This window comes from Pollachius pollachius, assembly GCF_949987615.1.
Source record: "Pollachius pollachius genome assembly, chromosome: 11".
Lineage (NCBI taxonomy): Eukaryota > Metazoa > Chordata > Actinopteri > Gadiformes > Gadidae > Pollachius > Pollachius pollachius.
The window spans coordinates 11,172,855-11,191,978 of record NC_136944.1 but is presented as its reverse complement, the minus strand read 5'-3'; the positions used below and the strand labels follow the sequence as shown (position 1 = coordinate 11,191,978).

General features: G+C 40.9%; 1 protein-coding gene across 1 annotated transcript in view; it reads right to left on the bottom strand.

Annotated features, from left to right (window-relative positions):
* Window positions 1–19,124, bottom strand: part of pitpnc1a (phosphatidylinositol transfer protein cytoplasmic 1a) — a gene marked incomplete at both ends in the record, with an annotated part of 39,238 nt that overhangs the window by 5,036 nt on the left and 15,078 nt on the right. Inside the window, 5 exons of the mRNA XM_079746627.1 lie at window positions 1,698–1,853; window positions 6,211–6,306; window positions 7,279–7,350; window positions 13,224–13,320; window positions 18,679–18,827. Of these exons, the coding sequence (XP_079602753.1) occupies window positions 1,698–1,853; window positions 6,211–6,306; window positions 7,279–7,350; window positions 13,224–13,320; window positions 18,679–18,827 (570 nt within the window). The remainder of the gene's footprint in view (window positions 1–1,697; window positions 1,854–6,210; window positions 6,307–7,278; window positions 7,351–13,223; window positions 13,321–18,678; window positions 18,828–19,124) is intronic.

The following is a 19,124-nucleotide window of genomic DNA, read 5'->3' as shown; positions in this document are numbered from 1 at the left end:
TGTTCATGCCTGTACAGAAATGGAACAACAATGGCACAAGCCCAGAACTGCAGTAAGGGTTGAGGCAAATGCACTGTATAATATGTATGTAATAGTTAGGCTATGTGTGCTGCAATAAAATAGTAATTTGCTAAAATAAAGTATAGTGATCTAAGGTTAGAAGCATTAGAGGTGCAGCGTAATATAATGGCGACTCTTTACTTCATAAGGGAGTAAAACCCGGGCCTGTAAACAGCATGATTGTTACAAGACCCAGGCTTAACAGGTGCATGGAAGGAGGAATCAGGTGAGGTGTAGTCACTGAGGTCATACATGTAAACATTAGCTGGGGCACAGCAGGTTATGATTTGTAACAATATCACTGTATTTGGAGGTCACGAGCAGTTACTGAAACCATTAGACTATGCATACCACATATTTTACTTTTATAATTGGAACCTTTTCATAGTAGAATATTACCTTTACCACTTTGTTTCATAGAAGTACACTCTCCAAGGGTGTGCATGGGCACCCTTTTGATATTGGGCTGCTATGCATTGAGGACACATACGAGGACTTTGCTAATGTTTCGGACCCATATCGCCCTAACTGACTCATCCTTTGGAAACTGGTGGAAACTTACGCTAGAGTTAAATTTCCCCGACACAGAACAGCTCGGCACACAACAAAAACTGCTGTTCAGATGTTGCCGTTTCTGGTATTTTAACATTTTAACATTTGTGAAATTTTAATTTCACAAATGTTAAAATTAAATTTTAATCACACGAAATAGAAAACTAAATACTAAATAGAATACACTAAAGCGAAACTTAGAAGTTACCAGGAGATCACCTACCGCTGCAGTCAACCAGTGTACGGAAGTGAAAAGCGGAAATGATTAGACCCGTTTACACCTGTTTTCCGGTTCGAACGCTGGGCGCTCCGCATAACCCCTATAGAGGCCTAGTCCTGAATGCAGTGACCCGGGTTTGAATCCTGCCGCTGGGCATTTGCTGCATGTCCTCCCCTATACCTTCTTCTCTGTCTCACTCTATAATAAGGCATTAAAATGCAAAAATAAATCTTAAAATAACAAATGCTACAAAGGGTAAAAGAAACTAACCACATCCCTTCAACCCAGTGTCACAGCAAAATGTACTATAACTACGATGGTCTACAGCAGAAAACAGTAGCTTTACAATAACAGCCCTAAATATGTGTCATGCCTATGTTTATTTTATCATTGCTATTGTGGTTGCTATGGACGCTGCTGTCACTGAAAACCAAACATGGATGACATTCATTTGATTATCAGTGGAAAATGCAATAATAACATTGTTTCGGCATTAAAATGCATTTTTGATAACCGGTCTATTTAGAAAGGTGCCTTTAATTGTCATAATCTAGGTTCAGTGATTTGAGGGACTATAATCAGGGTAGGCTATGTTCGGTTAATGAATAACCTATTTATATCCATCACATACACGTGCAGGTCGAGTGCATGGGTGACGTATGCCCCTTCCCCGGGGCATACTACTTTATTATACTTTAACTATTATTATAGTACCCCTTGCAGTACTCCAAAGTACCCCTAGGAGTATATTTACCCCCATTAGAGAACCACTGCTCTAAAGGTAACTTTGGATAGCTTTGAAAAATTGCTTAAAATAAAGTGTTGACACTGAAAGAAACATTCACGCAGGGGCTTTGCTTCCGACCTTGTGAACGAACTGCTCCACCCGGGTCTGGAGCCCCCAGACCTCGAATTTGACTGTGACCAGCTTGTAGGAACACATGATGGGCTCCTGGCTTTCGATCCAGCCCTCCTTCAGCACTCCCCTGTTGGTCTTCTCAGACTTGAAGTACCGAAGGTCCTGCACCCCAACAAACAAACAAAACAATGTACAAGAGAAACCAGAACACATAAACACATGGAGTAAAGCATACACAAAAACACTGACCCACCTTTCTCTTTCCCATTTGCACTGTGCTCACTTCCACTCGCCCCTGTGTGTGTCTGTGTATTTTTGTAACAATGGAGCCAAGTGATGCAAGGTGTGTGGCAGCATCAAGTTGCTTACATCACTGTTACCACTGCAGGCTCATTACTCTAGCATCTAGATAATAAGTCCTAGCGTGTGTGTGTCTGTGTGTTGGCGTGTGTTTGTTTATGTATGCATGTGTGTGTTTGTGTGTGTGTGTGTGTATGTGTGTGTGTGTTTGTATACATCATGGGGTAGCATTGAGGGGGGGGCGGTCGTTCTGCTGACACAGCTTTGGTGCAATGCACCCTTCTCAGTGCAGTCCCACAGTCGGACAAGATAGATAGATAAGAACTTTATTAATCCCCCGGAGGGGAAATTCCTTTGTTACAACAGCCCCAACACAATCAAAGTATTAATGAAAACAGAAATAGAGGCTCAAGTAATTCCTAAAGTAAATGCCCAAAGCAAACTGAACAAACATGGCAAACAAAACAGACGGTATGAACAATATATATTCTAAATTGTAAAGTGTAAAGTGTAAATTATAAAGGGGCTAAGTACCAGTACTTCACAGTATATTAAAGTGTATAAATGCAAATGTAAACAAAGACAAGTGGCCCGGTGATCAAATATATATATAATGGTTGTTAAAATTAGCACAATAATAACGCGTTAATGCAATCTTATTTTAACTTGATTAATAAAAATGTATGCATTAATCTTTTTTTTAAAGGTTTTGCCCACAGAATGTCAACATTCATATCAGAATTCCTTTTTGTTTTTTAGTTCCACTTACTTTACATTAAATCATACTTGCAGTAAGTGGCTGCCTGATTACAATTGTAGTAAGTGACAGCCTGTTTACAATTCCAAAATCTGTGGTGCTACTTACTTGAATTTAACTACACTTGTAGTAACTGTGGGTTTACAATTGTACTAAGTAACTGCCTGTTTACTAAGTATTCCCAAAATCAAAGATTCCCAAATCGATGGTGGTCCGGTGGTAATAAAACACCCTCAAGATCACTTGGGTCTACTTTTTGCTTATTAAGTTCATTTGGTATGAATGATAATGTCTCATTTAATTTGATAATATAATTTAACTTCAATGGAGTGGATTTAAAATATAATTAATCGCGATAATTTATTTTAATAATTTGACAGCCCTAATATATATATATATATATATATTTATTTATTTATTTAACTACATATATACACATATACATAAACACACACGCATATTTATACACATACACATACATAAATCAGGCGCTGTCTGCAGCCTAATGACGCGCTTTGCAGCCTAATGGAGTCTTGCACCTATGGGAAATGAATCTGTGGTGAAAAGGGCTCCCCATCTGCCACAGCTCAACATAAAGGGGATGGGAGGGGTTTCCCAGGATGGACTTGAATTTGTCCCTCATCCTCCTCTCCACCACTACCTCCAGACTGTCCAGTTCTAGCCCCACAACAGAGCTGGCCTTCCTCACCAGCTTGTTTAGTCTGTTGGACTCCCCAGCCGTGATGCCAACTCCCCAGTACGCCCCAGCAAAGAACAGTGTGCTGGCTACCACAGACAGATGAAACATCTTAAGTAGCCTGCCACACACATCAAAGGACCTGAGCCTCCTGAGGAAGAAGAGTCTTCTCTGACTCTTCCGATAGAGGGACTCTGTGGGGTCTGTCCAGTCAAGTTTATTGTTTATGCGCAAGGAACTCGTACGAGACTGCATAAACAATAAACTGGACTGTGTGGCACACCATACGGTGGTTATGGGGTCTGCTCCATTCACATATGTACAGCGCACCGCTATGGACGTTCACCACGCTAGTGGTCACATGACATGTGAATCTAATTAACCTGCTGTTAAAGTTAGCAGATACAGTTGTGTGTCGCCTGCTAGACTCCTCTGGGAAAAGAGGTCCATGAATCCACATAAAGTCATAAAGTGTTAGTACCAACTTATATGAAAGCAGAAACTAAATATAACATTTTATGCCTGCAATGCATCTTAAAACAAGGATGGTTTCATAATTTCTCCATGATGGGGGGAAGTAAATATCTTGAAATTAAAGGTACGGTAGTGCCACTTGACAGAATATTGTGTTATTTTTCTGTTGCTCTTTTTTACAACCTCTGGGAATCTCTCTGCACTGCCCTCCATCAAGATGTTCATACATAAACATAAATAAACAAAGCTCAGATTAGAAGGAGACCAGAGGGGTATTCCATCGACCAAGCCAAACGCAAAGCCGGGCTTATTTCGCTTAGCCTCGCTACTTTCAGTTAGAGTTCCATTCCATTGACGAGATTGAAGGGAATCTCCGCTAAGTAACCATGGCAATTTATCCGACTAAACTAACCTGGAAGGTGGCAGGCTATCTGTCAGGCTTACTTGAGCGGTGTTTCAGAGAAGTCCATCTGTCGGAAATAAGTGTACCATCAGACTATACTACTTATGCATTCAACAGATCGCCGATTTTATTGCCAGGCGGCCTCCCTGTTTTTATTAATGGTTACGGTGTTCCCTTTTTGAGTTATTATATGCTCGTACTCCTCATAGACCTCCAGCTTCTGCTGGAAAGGATCCCGCTCGGTCCTTTTCGGACATTTGATCCATGATTCGACATTCACGGTTCTGGGCTGGTTACATATCTCGTGAGCACGCGTAATCCACAATTACGTTAGCCTGGTTTGAACTAACCTGAGCAAGGCGCGGCTGAACTGGGTTGATGGAATGGCTTTCGCCTCAAGTGGGAAGTTGGCGTTAGTTCTAACTGGGCTTAATCAACTAAACGCCACCTTCGTTAGTGACTTTGATGAAATACCCCCGTTTGCTAATTTTTTCCTTCACCAAATGTTTCTCCCCTAAAACAGCGGCCCCCAAGATTAGGGACTGCTGACCCGGTACCTAGTCCCGGCTCATGTTGTACCGGGTCGCCAAGAAAGAATAAATAACCTATTATTTATTTAACGTATATTTGTTTTATTGAGTCAAAACACACAAACAAGCTGTTTTATTTTGAAAATCACCGGAGGCTCTCTCACTCAATGGGCTCAAAACTAATGAACCCATCCAGATCTGTTCCCTGAGCGATGGTGATACAATTTTTAGTAGGAGTGCAATCAGGCTACGCTATAAGCACATCCATGTTTCTGCACGTGAACGACTTCATCGCCAGCGATGCTTTACGCTCGTACATGTTGCAGAAAATATGCAACAACGGCCCCTGTTGTCACACTTCACAATGGATTACAGAAGACGGTGTAACACCGGTCTGCGAAAATATTGTCTGACATATTACCGGTCCGTGGCGTAAAAAAGGTTGGGGATCGCTGCTAAATACACCTGCCGGTATAGGTATATATATGTCTAACACTTATCTTTCTCTACTGTTTGGTCCACAGTCCATCTTTAAATGGAGATGAACTGTCGATATAATATGAAGACCCAACCCTCAGTGAACACACACACACACACACACACACTGGCACACAAACAATCACACACACACACACACACACACACACACACACACACACACACACACACACACACACACACACACACACACACACACACACACACACACACACACACTGGCACACAAACAATCACACACACAATCACACACACGCCTCCTCTCCCATTGAAAGTGATGCTCTCTAAAGCAGGCAATTTTCCAATCAACCACTGTTTGTAGCGGCACCAAGGTGCTGCCTTTAGACCAGGTCCAAAGCTCCGCCACAGCTGGACAGGCCACGTGAGAGGTCAGAGGTAGTGCTGGGGGGATGTTCTTCAATCATAAAAGACCACTGCTGTGCCTCCTCCACTCCTAAGTCTAACAATAGCCTAGCTATATAACCCCCATCTCCTGACACACACGACACACACAAACAAACACACACACACAAACACACACACACACACACACACACACACACACACACACACACACACACACACACACACACACACACACACACACACACAGGTGAACACATAGGTGGGCTCATAAAACACAAAAACGCCTGTATGGGAATTCTTGACCCCCCTGCTTCATGCGTCACCTTGTTAATTTTTCTTTACATTATACATTTAGCTTTTTAATTATACATTATCCTGATGCATTGCTAAATATGAGTACATAGAGTATCTGACGTCCCCTTGTAGGGCTCCTACCTCAGAAAATGCAGAAAAATGCAGAAAAAATATAGCATATCTGACACAACTGGTCCTACCTCAGACTCCTTGTAGTGGCGCTCCGGAATCTCATCATATGCGATGTCCACAAAACACACCTCCGTCTCCTCGTCCCTTGGCTCACCGCCAAAGATCTGCAGAGAAACATAAGAGGAGACGAGGAGGTAGAGAAAAAGAGGACTGCAGCTTAATACTCATGAAGTTACACCGATTGGTTGATTGATCATAAATCATAAGGGCATTGATTTGAAAATTGTACTCCCTTTTTTTTACTATGGTGAACAAGGAGGACAGACAGCATTTCTTACGTTTGTAGACGCTTCACATAATGTCAGACTATTGTGCTCAGTACCGGAATGGGGGTGCCACAGAAAGTGTTGCTGTTTGCATGATTCAGACAGCAGCAACATAAAAACACTGGCTAGCATGCAGTGATTCCCACAGCACCTTTCATATACCACCGACCATATACCACCGGAAGATGGGTATGGGTGGGAAATTAGATAAACAAGGAAAGCATACAAAAATTAGAAAGTTGTAAGTAGTTTCAGAATGATGTAATCACTGAACAAATGGGGATGGGCTTGCAACTACCACATCTCGACACTGAGGGGAGCTATTACCTCACATTTAGACTCAAAAGAGAACAGTTACAGTATTTAATCCACTTTGCGTTGGGTTACTTGGCTGATTAAACTATGCTGCAAGGCAATAGATAAACAGTGTGTGTGTGTGAGTGTCTGTATGTGTGTGTGCGCGCACAAGGATATTCTCATTAATGAGGATTTTATGGTTCTTCCTATCAAGTCCAAAGGTCACCACTGACTGATATCAGCAACATTTGAGAGAGGGTTGTTAATAATCTGCCTTCTGCACCTGGTTTCAGTGTCAGACATATTTGCAATGAAATGCAGGCTAATCGTTTAATTATCTTATCAAGGTTGAACCTACAAGGAACAGCCAAAGCAATGATCAAGGAGAACTGTAGATGAACTGAAGTGAAATTGAAGAATCAAAGGGGTAGTGAAATCTCTAGTGATGTGGACAGGCCGTTGTTTTCAACTCAGGTCAGCCCATACGGTGGGGTGATGGTGGTGCATACTCACTTTGCCGTTGCTTCCCTTGTTGTCCTCATACTTGGTCTCTATGTGGATGGAAAACTTGGGCAAAAATGAGCACTGTGGAGAAATTAGAGGAACAGTAAAAAATGTAATAAAATTAATAAATATAGAGACACATAATATATGGATTAGCTTCGGGTCAGTATACTTTTGCACTGGGATAAGAATGGCTATAACCTGATCTGCATGGATAAACATGCCTTGTGTGTGTGTGTGTGTGTGTGTGTGTGTGTGTGTGTGTGTGTGTGTGTGTGTGCTTGGCTCTTTTACTGTGTTGTATTGTCCATGTCTGCAGAATGCCCATGATTACTCTCTCCCTCTGTAGGTTTACGGCTTTCTCTCTTTCTCTCTCTCCCTCCTTATCTCTCCCTCACACAGTCATCTTGCCTTTCACACTCACTCTTTTCTCATCACTCTCCATGCCTTTCACCTAATTTTGTCTCTCGCTTTCTCTATTCCTCTCGCGCACGCACTTACACACACACTTATTGTACTTGCATGATAATATTCATCAGTCTTTGGGACCTTGATTAAATTAAACCGTTACCATCATTTTAAAACCAATTGCGTTTATGTTACAGGTTGATGTGCAGGCGTGCGTGTGTTTGTTTGTGTGTGTGTCGGTGGAAGACAGACCAGACAAATAATCAATCGGTTTGCAGAATTGAAATGGACTCTTGATAATGTCTTTCCTAATTATAAGACATACTATAATATGAAAATTATAAGACATAAGGGTTTTACGTGTGTGTGTGTGTTTGTATATGTGAGTCTGAACTTGCATGTCATTGTGGAGTGTTTGGTCTCTAGTTATACTTATATACTTATGTCTGTGGTATATTTCTGTGGTATATTTCTGTTGTCTATCCTGTGTGTGTGTGTGTGTGTGTGTGTGTGTGTGTGTGTTGGTGGGAATCCTCTCTTTCTGGTTGCACATGTTTGTGTATTTTACTCATGTGCTTGTGCAGTATCTGTGTGTGCATGTATGTATGCATTTGTGTGTAGCCTATTTCTCTCATATTTGTGTGCTGTGTGTATGACTGTGTTTAATTATATTATTATCTTATCTATGTGTTTGTGTTTATTTCTCTTGTGTGTGGGCTATGTGTGTCTGATTGTGCATGCCTCTATGTGTCACTGCATTGTGGTGGCTGGGCCTTGCGTTGCATCTCAGCTCCCTGGCTGAGATTTACAAAGTAACAGGTGGAGACATGGAGGAAGTGTGAGCAAGACTGAAGGCACGTGATAAAGAAAAAGATTTAGTTGTATTGATTTTTTTAATATATTTCACTGTTTCTTCTTCTTCTTCTTCTTCTTCTATATTTTCTTTTATTAAAAAAATGAAGCGGAAATCTGTGATTTTGTGATTTTTATTGTTGTTATTTTGCCTTTATACTGATTACACACATTTTTTTGCAATGAAATACGGTCCTGGATAGGAAAACTGTATAGGAAACTGCATGCTGTTCTGAACAGCGTTCAGAACGGCGTTCAGAAAGGTTCAGCATGCATTCAGAAAGGTTCAGTATGCTTTCTGAACCTTTCTGAACGCTTGCTGAACCCAAGCAGCTTGCAGTGTTGCCTGTGTGTTTAGCCATGCTTATGATTGGGTGAAAAAAGTCCAATTCACCCTTATCCTTATCCCTACCCCCTTAGTCCTACTCCTCACGGTAGGGCTCTCCCAATAGTAGTTTCATTGAGGGTTAAGGCTAAGGGAAAGGGCTAACTAGCCATTGAAAGTATGATTTCTAAATATCGTTAATAAAGATTAAGAAATAAGAATGACCCTCACATTATTATTATGCCATTTCAATGCAGTATAGACATCTTCTTTACAACAAGCATAACCACAAAATCGCTAGTATGCATTGCTCCAGCTGGGAAACTTGCTACCTAGCGAACTTTACAACATTGATGATTGTGTATGACAGTCCTGGACATATTTCCATGTCCAATTTCCCCCCTTTGATGGCATGTCGATTGATGGCATGAAACTTGTAAGATGTTGTCTTTGGAGTCTGAACAGTGTTACATTAAATCCATATGTTCCATCATTCCAGGGACTCCAGGTTTGAAGATTAGCTAAGATTAGCTGTATGGAAAAGGAAATAAGTTCACATCATTTAGTCTCAATTGGAAGGACTTTAACTACTTGAAACTAGTTACATTGAATGCGTGTGTACGGTATTCTATCCTATCAGATCTGCACAAGGATCAAAACACTAATCAAAGTATATTTATACGTTTATTTGACATTGCATGTATCACAAAGGGATTGATCCCACTACATCAACGTTAGTTATACTAGAATGTTGTGTAGCTAGGCTAACTACAACAAAACCTTTTTGCAATATATTCAACATACCTCAAACTCATCCACCAGCATTCCAAGGCGTTGAAAACGGCCTTGAATAAACTTGTTTTTTCCACATTTCTCAGATCCGCTGACAACCGCAAAAAGGTGTTTAAAACCCACGCAAGAAAAATCACTACAGCTGACGCCGGTATTGTGAAACTCAAAACAACCAGCAACAAACTTGTCGTGTCTATTTACGTTAACGCTGTTGGTGACTACTAATGATGTAAATGGGTCTTGAAGGATCGTCCCATTTCTTAGGGGAAGAATTCCCCATGGCCCTCTGTTTCGAGGGGCAAGTCGAAGCCACTCAAAAGCAAGGGCCACTCAAAAACTAGGCATAGGGCTAAAAAAGAGAATTGTGATTGGGCCTGTGCTTGAACCAGGCCCAGGCCCAGGAATGTCCATAGTCTACATTTAGGCATTGCTGAGAATGAATGCTATCTGCTCACAATGACAAAAATGTGTCACTTTGGATAATAGTATCAGCTTAAATTGTATAAATAATTAGATAATAGCAAGTTGTGTCTCCTTCTAGCTGCCATGACCTCACTACTCACTACTCAACAACTATTCCTCCAACAGGGTCTTCATAAGCGTCTGAGTATTTAGAAAAGCGCAATAAAAAAACGATCAATTATTATTATTATTATTATTATTATGTATTTGCGGTGAATGTAAATCCCCTGAAATAGGGTTTTAGTATAGATGTCTTAACATCCGGGAGGGAGTAAGGTCAGCAAGGCATGGTTAAGTACCTGGAAACCAATCCTTACTACTGCCTCTCATCAGCTCTAGTCAATTGACCCAGAGAGATGCTGATGCCGCAGTATGAGCCTCTTAATCCCTTCCCGAGGGAATCTACCCATACAACGAGCCGCAGGACATAATATAAAAACACGGACCAGGTCAGGGTGATTGCTACCACTAAGTTGCGGGAAGAGGAGGCAGTGTTTATTAAAGGCTGATCTTGGGAAACATTTGGAACAATGCCACCGTGTTTACCTCCAGTGGTTTCAACTCCTGTGGTTTTTGTTGAGGGGGGTGTTTTGCTTTTTTATTCTTTGCAAATAAATGTAGTTAGTTGTAAGTCATTTCTGTAATTCATTATACATCTATGAATAAATGTTTTGAGTTACTCTGTGTTGCACTCATAAAGAAGCTTGGTCATTTTATTTTGGCATCTTTGCGTCTCATTGCAATTGATATGAGCATTGGTTTGTTAGTTATTATGTTAATAATAAGTTAATTATGTTAGTAATTTTTTTCTGATTGTTTAGTAATTAATCTACAAAACAATCTACTAAATAATCAGTGCCAAAGCGTTTCTCATTAGAGACGTGGTAAAACAAAGTTCTCATTAGGCAAGGTAAAGGTGCATTTACGTTTTGCATGCAGGACCTCTTTCTTTTCACGGTCAACCGACCATGCATACAGTATCGTTTGAGTTAGTTTCAAGTGTGTGGAAGAGTCACATACACTAACTTTGCCATATTATGAAGGACGTCCTTTAGCTGACGTTATTTCAATGAAACTGTGTGTTTCTTGCCTGTCCTTGGATAACTACTGTTCTACAACCCCATTCCCAAATGGACTGGTGTCAGCAAGGGACCTTGTCTATCTAACAATGGAATCCCCTTTCTTCTATCTGTACATTTATACACTTTTCAGTTCAATCCCAAAGGACACTCACGGAGAAATTCTACCCAAGGATGTGCCGTCATTGGAGTTATAATGTATGTCTCCTGACATTTCCAACCAACATAATCGTCCATCTTATCATTAATGTATAATTATATATTAATTTTATTTATTTCACCTGTCGACTGCAAACTTCTCAACTTGTCCCAGGATGAACAACCTCCAAGGCGGATAGGCCATAACGGCGGTCAGACCCATATAGATATAGCTCTAGGTGATTTAAGAACCTTGTAGATTTGTTTAATATGCATAATGAGTAATACAACGGTGTTGGTACATGGCATATTTTGTCCTCACTATAATATGTATTCAATTTAAATTGAGCATGATCATTAGAAGCCACACTAGGAGCATCAACCAAGCATCTTGAATGAAACCTTTAAATCGTGGGCAGCAACAACAAAGGAAGAAGAATAAGGGGAATGACCATCATAGAAACTTAAGGGTTAGCCATGGTTGGAAACAGCCTTGGCGGGAGAGGCCAACTTAATTTGCACTCCATGATCGGGGGAAGTGGACATGTCTGCTAGGATGCAAGACAACTAATGTGGTGGAGCTTACCCAAACTGCTCCCTATGAGCTGGCTGTCATGTTTGATGCTGTCGGTGTGTGAACGTGTGTATGAATGGTTGTAAGTCGCATTGGACAAAAGCATCTGCAAAATGCCCTAAATATAAATGTAAATAATTGCCCGAAATATAAGTAACTAATGGATTTAACATAGTAAAGAAGTTAGGAGATTAGCATGGCATCAGTATGAATCATATGTTTTTGGCTGCAGGGTCATTGCAAATGCTAACTAACTTGACTCTCATTTAGAGAGATGAAAGGATATTATTTACAGGTGCAAGGAAAACGAATACAAATGATTAAATGAACTAAATATAATGTAAACAAGGTTTTAAGGCAACAAGGTTATATCATTTGTATATACTTTGATATTATTATTAAATGGTTTGCAGACAGTAGCGGAGAGGTTGACTGCGCCTGCCTCTTGATGAGATGAGACCATTCAATTTTAACCTCGCCCAGGCACATTTTTGACTCAAGGCATCTCTGGCCTAATGGATTCATGGAGTCCATGTTGCCTGTCAACAAGCATGGCTGATTAGCACAGATTTATTTCACGACTTCGAGCCGTGGGGCATTTTATCAACATTTAAATTCCATAATCTTTTATACGTGTGTGTGTGTGTGTGTGTGTGTGTGTGTGCGTGTGTGTGTGTGTGTGTGTGTGTGTGTGTGTGCATCCCATCATCATTTGAAAATACTCACAGTGTATTCTGATTGGATGCCCGGCAGTACATTCATTCCAGGAGCCATAGGGAAGAAAGGGAGAGGAAGAGAGTAAATGAGGAGAATTCAGCAGCGCATGAAAATCTAAGTTAAAATCAATTAGCTACTACCAATTGAAAGATTTGTTTATTGTTTGTCCTCCTCTAACTAACTAGCAATACTAGTACTACTTATGGTGTATTTTTTATTGAGTAATACCTGTAAGTGTGTCTTACTAATTGAGCAGTAGTTTTTATGGTGTATCGAAAGTAGTAGTTCTAGTTATGGTGTTTTACTAATTGAGTACTACATGTTATGTTGTAATACTAGTTGAGTTATACCTGTTATGATGTCCTACCTTTTATGGTGAATTACCAATTGAATACTACCTGTTATGGTGTATTACTAGTTGAGTACTACCTGTTATGGTGTATTACAAGTTGAGTTCTACCTGTTATGGTGTATTACTAGTTGAGTACTGCCTATTATGGTGTATTAGTAGTTGAGTAGTACCTGTTATGGTGTATCACTAGTTGAGTACTGCCTGTTATGGTGTATCACTAGTTGAGTACTGCCTGTTATGGTGTATTACCAGTTGAGTACTACCTGTTATGGTATATGGATAGTAGTTCCAAGCCTTCTCGGTCACATAGAAGATTTTGGGGACGACAGCCCTGGCCCAGCTGGGCAGCTTGCTGAGGGAAACACAACAGGACGTAGGGTTGAGTGGTGTGTAACGCAAACAGCCACAAAGAACATGAACACATTGGAGAGGAGGCACTGAGATACAGAGAAAAAACTGTTGATGGTGTAAGCCAAAAACAGAGTTCCTCCATCCAAAATGAATCCTTATCCCCCATTTCATGTGACTACCTTCTCCAGACATCAAATACAGGGGTAGCGGAAACACGTTGATACACCCACTGGGGCAGAGTTATTAGTTCAGCCAAGAATCACTTAACATTGATTTGATTTGGGAAAACAATTATGTCCTTTTGTCACATGTGTGTGTGTGTTTCTGTATCTCTCTACATCCCTCTTCCTCAGTTAATCTTCCTCCCCCTCCATCTCTCCATCACTCTCTCTCTATTTTTCTTTCTTGCCATCTCTATCCATTTCCCATTCTCTCCCTCTCTCTATCTCACTCTTCGCCACTCCTTTTCTGTCTCCCTGTCCCTTTCTCATTCTCTCTCTCATACTCTCCCCATGGCGTGCTCCCTATCCCTATCTTTCTCTCTCTTATATTTCCTCTCTGGCTCACTATCCCTCTCTCCACCCTCTCACTTTTTCCAATGCAGACATGCATATATTTATACACAGTCTGCAGCTATTACACTGTGGCAGGTGGTTTGTGGGCGGTGAGAAAAGAGAGGTGGGGGGAGGGGGGAGGGTCCAACAGAGATTGCTCAAATTAGCCATCATGCGCACATGCCTGACCTCTTCTTCTCCCTCCCATCCCCCATCCCCTGTCCCTCCAACAAACACACACACACACACACACACACACACGCACACACACACACACACACACACACACACACACACACACACACACACACACACACACACACACACACACACACACAGAGAACTTTCCCTAGTTGTCCTCAGCTATTTTCCATTGTCTGGTGGTTGTATCAGATACACACCTTCATCTCATTTAGTGTCTCCCATTGGCATTCTATTAGTTATTTTGCTTCAAAGACTCAAACTAGAAAATAAATAAACAACAGCACAGCGGTCTATGATAGCCATACAAATGTATGCGTTAGACATTTAGTAAAAAAATCAAGGAATACATGAACTCAGTATAAAACGGTATGGATATACTCATGTGTAACTGACGCTGGGCTCAGTCATTCTTACTATCCAAATGATAAATGGAACGTGAGCCACTAAAACAAGATAGGTTCAACAACATACTCCAGTATTTTTGGAAACTCGTTTCACAGATCTGTGACTTTATTGGTCAAGTAGGCATTGGGACACCAGCAAAGCTTTTCCATAACTTGAAGGATTCAAATTACACCCCCTGGCTGTTAGCTCCTCGTCCCTGCGGCCTGATTTAGACCTCTATGTATAATACCTATAGGGGTGCATTATGTGGCAAGGGCCGGTTTTACTGTAAGGTCACCATGCACACATGTCTGGTTGTAAATACACATGCAAAATTCGTATGCACTCTCACACACTCACACAGAGAGACATGCATACGCACGTGCACACACACAATTGCGCGCACACACACAAATACACAGAGGTGTATTTATGGAGTACTGTCCCTCCCAAAACCACCCCCAACATGTGAAGTCGATCATACAACCAACAGCGAGCAACAAGGTATTTTCCAGACACAGTAGGCACCCTTGCCCCCCCCCCGAAGGGCCACACACCAGAGGAGATCGGCCCTCTGGCTTAGAAGCCACAGCTGACGGTATTCAATGATGCTCCAAAGCTATTGAAAACACTGCAGACTCTCGGTCAGACTTGTGAAAAACATGATATGTGTGTGGCAATGTGTTTGTGTGTGTGTGTGTGTGTGTGTATGTTTGTGTGTTTGTGAGTGTGTGCATGTTGGATGTGTGTTTGTGTATTTCTGTATTCTTTGGTTGTGTGTTAGGCGGAAAAAACATGGGTAGTGGAAAACCCATTCTACAGCAACTACAAAGAAAACATGGTGGTGGTGTGTGAGGTCCCCCCTTCACTGTAAAGCGTCTTTGAGTGTCTAGAAAAGCGCTATATGAATTCAATCCAATCCATTATTATACTATGAAAATAGTAAAAGAGCTTACAAAAACAGTGTAAGCTTTGTTGTTTGAATCGCTGACAGTAATGTATTTAGGTGGTGTATTGTGAGTGCTAAGCGTGGACATGAAAACAAGCAAAAAGTGTAATTTTCTCCTTGTGAATGTATCTTTAAAATCAAAAAGTATTTTAATTTGATCAAAATTACAATTGCAACATTCATGTATAATTCACTAATAAAACTAAATGCATTGATATATATGTCTACCAACATTCCTCATCTATTTGAACTTTGTATTGTTGTATTTTAGTAGGGCACCACTAAAACTGAGACCTTGGTCTCAATGGGTTACCCTGTTGAAATAAAGGTTTGAATAAACAGGAAAAAAAATACTTCATAAGTAGAGATGTCCGATACCGTGTTTTCCTTCCCGATACCTATTCCGATACCTAAACTTGAGCATCAGGCTATCTGCAGATACCGATTACGATTTTTTCGGGGGGACATTATTTATTTATATTAACAGCTGTATACTTTTAACTCTGTATGGCTTTGATATGATTGCTATCATTGTTGAATGGCCTTCCTCAGGTTAAACCCTTTATAAAACACGAAGAAATACACACAGCATCAAGCATTATTAACTATTAACTACTAATAGCACTTGTTCTTATTGAAGGGTTGTCTTACAATGACAAGAATGTACTAATTCTAAGTCGTGTCACACCCGCCCCCTTCGTTGATTGTCTTCACTCACCTTAATTGTTTTCACCTGTCCCTCATCAACATTCCCCTTCTAGTATATTTAGTATTTTACTATTTCCTTTCCTCTGTGCCAGTTCGTCTTTGTTATCGGTATCAAGTGTCCCAGCATTTTCCTAGTGATATCCATGGTTCCTGGGACCTCATTCATCAACCGTTCTTATGCACAGATTTGTGCGTAAGGAGTGTGTGCTCGACCATTGCCACGCAAAGTGTTGAATTTACCAAAATGTAATTATACTTAGGAATGTGTGTAAATATAAGCACAGCTCTGGCCATGCGTACGAACAGAATCTATTAGTAGAATAGCGATATTACAAGCAAAGAGCTAGGCATTTAAGAGTGTCAAACTATGCATTAAGCAATCAACACCCACATATGTCCTGTGTTTCCTTTAGTTAGATAATATTACATTTCTCGTTTGTCTGATTTAAACAGACAAATTGGTGTCAGACCCTATAAAATAAAGCTGTGAGAATTTTTTAAATGTAGTGCAAGTTGCTGATGTCTCACGTCTGTGGGCTGTGACTCTTTTTGGGCGTTTCTTTTACTTCTGATAGTGTTCTCTCTTCTGACCTAACGGAATTAACTGCATCAGTCACTTTTTCCCATGCAGCAAGCTTTCTTTTATTTGTAATGCCTCCTGCAATAAGTGAGCCTAAAAGTAACTTTTGGTTTAATTCAACCTTGTTTACGAGCATTTCCATTCCGTTTCGAGAAGTTTATTTTCTTTTGCTTCACTCTCTTTGCCATTATAGCGGTGAGGGGAAAAACACATTCACATGGTTGTTAAAGGGATGCGTTTTGTCCTCATCTTCATCGTCAAACCTCTTATCCGAGGTCGGGTCGCGTGGCAGAAGCTCCAGCAGGGGGCCCCTGACTTCCCTTTTCTTGGTAAGGAAAGGGAAGTCTTTGACCATATATGGTTAATTGGAAGCGTTTCTGAATGCAAATTGACTAAGCATGCATGAGCATGGTACTTAAGCACAGTTAGGATTTATCAAGATAGATAACTTACTGATGTGCATATGATTGCCTTGTGCATGTTTGATGAATACAGATTTTTTTGTACTTAAGCACATCCTAAATTTCATACTTAAGAGAGAATTTAGAGCCTTCTCTTCCCATGGTTGATAAATGAGGACCCTGGTTTCCTGATACATGCCTGTTGACTCCAGACTTCGACTTTGCCTCCTCCATGCCCGATTGTTTGCCTGATCTACTGATTTCCCCTGTACCGAACAATCCTCTAGTAAAGACCATTCTCTCTACAGCCTTTTGCCTCCTGAGTCAAGCTTTTGAGTCCTTTATCTCTTGTTCTCTTCTTAAGCTTATCAGAAGCACCGGGATGAAGGCATGTTTGCTGTTTTTGGTTTGTTGATTTTTTGTGGAGATTGTGGGTGGTGGTATGATGACAGCTCATGGCCCTCAGGTAGGGGTTTCATCAAAGAAAACAGGAACGTTTGAGAGCATGCGTGCCGCTGATCCCTGTGCATGAGGACTCAGGCACTGGGCATGATTCTTTAAATAACTTCTTCAATACCTTTTAAGGGTTACTGTCGGTGTGACTGATCATTTTTCACATTGTTTCAACATCTGGATAATTTTTTAAACTTTAAAAGCATGTCTGGTGATTTATTTTGTGGTACAAATATACCTTGATGACCATTAGCCTTGACCATCTCACCCTCAATAGTTTGGGAATAAGGTCACTCAGCTACTTACTTACTTACTTACAATTTTGAGAGAGTTGGAAGGACACTGAGATAATAATTATTTATCTCTTTAGTCAGTAAGGAGGAGACACTTTCATCAAAAGCACCTCGAGACAGAGGTGATTAAGTCTTCTTGTTCAATGATGCCTACATGTAGGTTGTGGCGATTGGCGATGGCTGGGGGTGAAACACCATAGACACTACACTACCCAGCCCCTCCATACATAACTAGGACCTTTTCCATAAACATGTGCTGGCTTGGCTCACCTCAGTTGGACTTGTTCCATCAGCATTGCACGGCTGGGATTCACAATCCATTGCAACAGGGTTTACTGCTTGAAGGTATGTCTTTAACTGATGATCAGCTTGTCGTAAGTCGATGACAAAAAAACACACATTCAAATTTTTGCCTATTTAGGTTTATATTATAACCCATCGTAAATAAAGATTGATTTGTTTCAGATAGGCTGAACACACACAATGATAAACACAAAGTTAATGTTCAATAGGCCTATTTCCCCTTTTTTGCTTTTAATCTCAAAAGATCATTGAGAGCTGATTTATTTCAGTTTGGCCTTGTTTACACATTGTACAATGTTTCAAACATATTTCCCAGAGTGCCAAACGATGTCCTTGATATGAGGTAAAGAAAATGCGTTTGAATAACAGTATCAGTGTTCTAATAGTGTGAATATTATAATCAAACTAAAATTACTGCAGAGCAACATGCTGATATTTTGTAGTTGTGGAACAACAGAGAGGAATAGATCCTCCATTGAAATCATGACGCCCTGCATGTTGGCATCTGGCGGATGGGGAGAGGGACTCACTTGTTGAGGTAGACCCGCTTCTCTGTGAACTGTCCCTGGCCGTGCTCAGGGTCCTGGTACGGCTCGTTCTGGACCACCTCCACACCCTCGCCCCGCTCACTCTGCTCATGGCTGTGCTTGCTGATCATGTACAGCTGGCCGATCTGGTACTGGAGTGCAGACAGGAATGCACAGGCAGACCAACAGACAGATAGCGACACAGATGGACGGTCAGACACACACACACCAACATACACACAAGCAGGCACGGACAAAACAACAGATAGAGACAGATGGATGGGAACACACACACACACACACACACACACACAAACAAACAAGGATAGACAGACAGGAATACACACACATAAACACACCAGACAGGAAAAAGAGAAACACAAAATACATTTTTCCCTGTTGAATCACCCGTAAAGCTCTGCCGGACTGACGGCCATAGCCCATGTCTC